Source organism: Miscanthus floridulus, chromosome 18 (assembly GCF_019320115.1).
Source record: "Miscanthus floridulus cultivar M001 chromosome 18, ASM1932011v1, whole genome shotgun sequence".
Taxonomy (NCBI): Eukaryota; Viridiplantae; Streptophyta; class Magnoliopsida; order Poales; family Poaceae; genus Miscanthus; species Miscanthus floridulus.
Window position 1 is genome coordinate 58,613,755 of NC_089597.1, and position 3,977 is coordinate 58,617,731.

General features: G+C 42.9%; 1 protein-coding gene across 1 annotated transcript; it reads right to left on the reverse strand.

Annotated features, from left to right (window-relative positions):
• Positions 1-1,075: 1,075 nt before the first annotated feature.
• Positions 1,076-3,747, reverse strand: LOC136522572 (uncharacterized). The gene is made up of 5 exons (XM_066516379.1): positions 3,460-3,747; positions 3,207-3,355; positions 2,949-3,110; positions 1,790-1,905; positions 1,076-1,386 (listed from the first exon to the last, which is right to left on the reverse strand). The coding sequence occupies exons 1-5, from the start codon at positions 3,644-3,646 to the stop codon at positions 1,368-1,370; spliced, it is 633 nt and encodes a 210-aa protein (XP_066372476.1). The 5' UTR covers positions 3,647-3,747; the 3' UTR covers positions 1,076-1,367.
• Positions 3,748-3,977: the final 230 nt, after the last annotated feature.

Consider the following 3,977-nt stretch of genomic DNA (forward strand, 5'->3'; position numbering starts at 1 on the left):
GGCTGTACCTGCCCCCTAGGGCCTCCTCCCCGACACGGCTGCGCACCCACCCTAGCGTGGCTCCTCTTCGGTGGCTTCGCTCTCACACCATCTCCAGCGTAGTCCCAGCATGATTCCTCCTTGTTGCGACTACCCCTGGAGACGACACGGCTCCCATGGCATGACCTCTTTATCCCATATGTGACTCCTCATTGCTATTACCCTGGTGACGTTGGTAGTTGCGACGCTATGTAGCGACGAAAGTAGAATGGGGAAAAAATGGCTAACATGTGGGGTCCTAAAAATATTAGGGGTTTGATTTGAGGGCTATTGTTGGAGTTAAGTCAAAAAAAATATTAGTGATTACCTTGGCGTCGTGTTGCGGCAACGCACTGCAAGAGGGGGAATAGGAGATGAGAGAAAAATAAAATAAAATATGTGACTGCTAGGTGGGTCCTAAAAAAATTAGAATTTTGATTCAGAGGCTACTGTTGGAGTTGAGTGCAAAAAAAAAAAAAACCCTTACAGTAAGACAAGCCATCAAATCTCAAGTATAGGACCTGTTTTTAAAAGCGATTGCAAGCCCCGTTTGAATTTTCTTCTCTAAACTTTTGAGCTAAAGCTCCAAATAAGTGGTTTAAAGTTAGCTATAAACTTTAGCGCACCTTATATTAGAGCTTTAGAGCTCAAAAATAAGCTCTAAAGTAGAGGGGATCCAAAGAGGCCCTTGCTCTAACCAAAGTAGGTATTTTGACATAGTTTTGAGCGAAGCGCATGAGGCAAACTAAGATTTAGTATAAATTCCATGTGCAGTTTTTGCATGAGGTCCTGCGTGACATGTTTGTCTTTGTGGTGTGTGCCTGTGCCGCTTGCACATTATAGTTTCACAAAGTAGAATGAACAAGTTTCACAGAGTAGAATGCACAAGTTTCTGAGTAAGCTAGACAAATTTCGCAGACGGTAAAACCGTTAATTTACTAGACAAAGTCAATATAGAATAACAAAAGGTAAGACATGAAGAAAAGGACCTCCATCGGCTTTATTCAAACACATCCATAAAAAATGAAGCTGCCGAGTAGAACATAAAATGCTGAGATAATGAATCTAAAACAAATCTTGTTGCAGAAAACGAGCTAGGGATATGTTACCTAGATTCGTGTACATGGTCAAACCGAATCAATGTCAAACAACAACACCAATCAAGAAATCACAGAATTCAAGTAAAAGCCTTCTTCTGAAACACTGGGCTCGCTCGTAGTGATTTACAAATTGCAAGCTTCACATTCAGGTGTTGTCCACGAAAGAGCTTGGTAGAGTTTGCCAAAAAGAGCTTAAAAATGCTGCACCTGGCCTGCATGTGCTTGTGATCGAGAGGGTGGTTGTTCACCTCATGAAGCTCCACAGCACCTTCACATTGGAGGCAGCAAAGAACAAATTGTCATAACAATGCAAGGGAAACAAAAAAAATTATGGTATGCCAGCAAGAATCCAGAGACACAAAAGGGGAAAAAACCATAGTCCCATCATACGACCAGAGTATCCTCATTTTAACTACTAAAACTGGGAGAGGTTATCCTATCAAAATATGCATTTCGTCATTCGAAGGCATATAATACTACAATGCTATAATATTACTCTAAAATCATGCATATTCATATAGTAGAATAAATAAACAACGTGTGCGTTATCATCCACAAATAACCATATTTAAGGCATTACAGCACATGACACTTGCAACAATTGGAAATGTTATAAATCAAAGAAAGGCATGTGCAGTTTAGTAATGGAAACAATTCTTGAAATGTCAAACCTTTTATATCGTTTCTTAGAACCACATGGGCAGAGGGCGTTCCTACTTATCTGACCACTTTTTGCTAGATTAGTTCTGCCGACATCCACTGGTGTAGAACCCATTAGATTTTGGACCTAAAAAAAGGTATGATTAGAAATTTCAAACAGTGCAGCACAACCCAAAAAAAAACTAAATAAAAAAACTATCGATGCAAGGTAATAAAGGAGATCAGAATCTGATGTTAATAGAAAAAAAATTGAGAATCATATATAGTACCATCAAACACTTTTCCCAGCCCAAGTAAGTTACATTGAGCTGTTTACGAAGTTTCTTAAATACTCCGTCCGTTCCAAATTATAAGTCGCTTTGACTTTTTTGATTCATCCATTTTCCTATGTATCTAGACATAATATAATATCTAGATGCATAGCAAAATGGGTGAACCAAAAAAGTCAAAGCGACTTATAATTTGGAACGGAGGGAGTATAATCCAAAAAGCTGTTTACAATGAAGAGAACACTAAGAGTAGCATTTGCTAAATGAGCAAGTCCGAAGTCAGATATATCAAACACGACCACACAAAAACTGAAAAAAGTACCAAAGCATAACTAACATGCTGACACTTGGATGTACCAGTTGAGTAAGATGTTCAATGATGAATAATCTCATAATGAGAATGAAAAACAAAAGCTACTGCATTTCCTTCTCTATATATTCACAACACCACACCTCACTTTCTGTATGGTATAATGTTTTTGTCCAGCCTAAAAAGGCGTACCCAGTGCAGAGAGCTCTAGCTCTGTGCGGGGTCTGGGGAAGGGTGTTAGTGGCAAGCCTTACCCTCGCCTGTGCAATGCGAGGAGACCGCGACTCGAAAACTCGCCTGTGCAGAGAGCTCCCGCTCTGTTCTTTGTCCAGCCTAATGTGCCTATATTTTTTCATTACTCAAAACATGCTATGTACATTATAGGTATTTTTTTTACCTTCCCTCTGTTGCTGGTATGCGTTTAATTATTAGTTTCATTATGTCCAATGCCATTAGCAACAATGCATAGTAGAATATATAATAAAATCAAACGGGACAACAATCCTCAATAGTCCAATAGCATTTTGCGTATCTATCATACCACACAAGTATAATATGGCTCGGTATCGTTGTCAGGCTTCCTAGAGTTACCTCATTAAATGACTTCGGTAATGGCTTCCCTTCTTCCTTGAGCTGTTCAATCTTCTTCTGAGCCTCTTTAGCCCATGTGTACTTGGCCAGAATGTGCTCCACCTCAGCAATCGTGCAGTTGCAGTGCTTGGTCGCGTTAATTTTGTCAGTGTTTCGGAGTTTCTGTATAAAATTACGGTGCAGAAAATTAATCTATCCCCACCCCAAATAGCAAGCACTGTATCCAAAGAAAGGAAAAATAATCAGATCAGTGTGTACCTCGCCGGTGGGGTCGATGGCACCGAGGTAGCGCAGAACAGCGGAGTGCTTCTCGAAGGAGTTGACGACGGTGGCCTCGCTGGCCCGCCCGGCAACGAAGTTCTTGAACGTGCCCAGCTTCCTCGCCTTCTCCATCGTGTCCGCGAATTCTGCAAATCAAACCGAAACCGGGGAGAGGCCGGTCAAGTTGCCGCACCGCCACTAGCCTACGGATAGCGAAACGAAGCAGCGCTCGGGCATGTCGGCGACTTACGGATGAGGGTGAAGGAGGACGCCTCGGAGCCCTCCTCGGGCTTCTTGCCAGTGATGGTGGACTTGATCTTGTCGAACCAGCCGAAGGACGAGAGGTGCGGGGTCGAGGAGATGCCGCGGGAGGGCGAGAGGATGTGCATCGCCGGGCGGGAGGGCGTGAAGATGTGGAGCGCCCGGCGGGAGGCCATGGATTTGGATGCTGTCTCCGGTGAGCCGGCGGCGGCCAGGCGCGGTGGGGTTGCTTGCTGGGGGTTTATTGCGGCGACCGGGAGGAGAACAAGATGGGCTTCCAAGAATGCGAAAACCGCACAGTACGCACATTTAGGCCTTTTGACGGCCCAAGTGATGCTTAAAATGTTTAGTAGCGCAAAAAAGCTAATTTTCACCCTTTGTTAATGTAAGGATATGCTTGTTTTATCTTGCCCAATTTATATCTTAGAAGTTAGAATCTTTTTTGAGGCCAACAGGAGGGGTGTAGCACCTTTACTGGAATTTTATTAAATAAAAGACGGAGGAAAA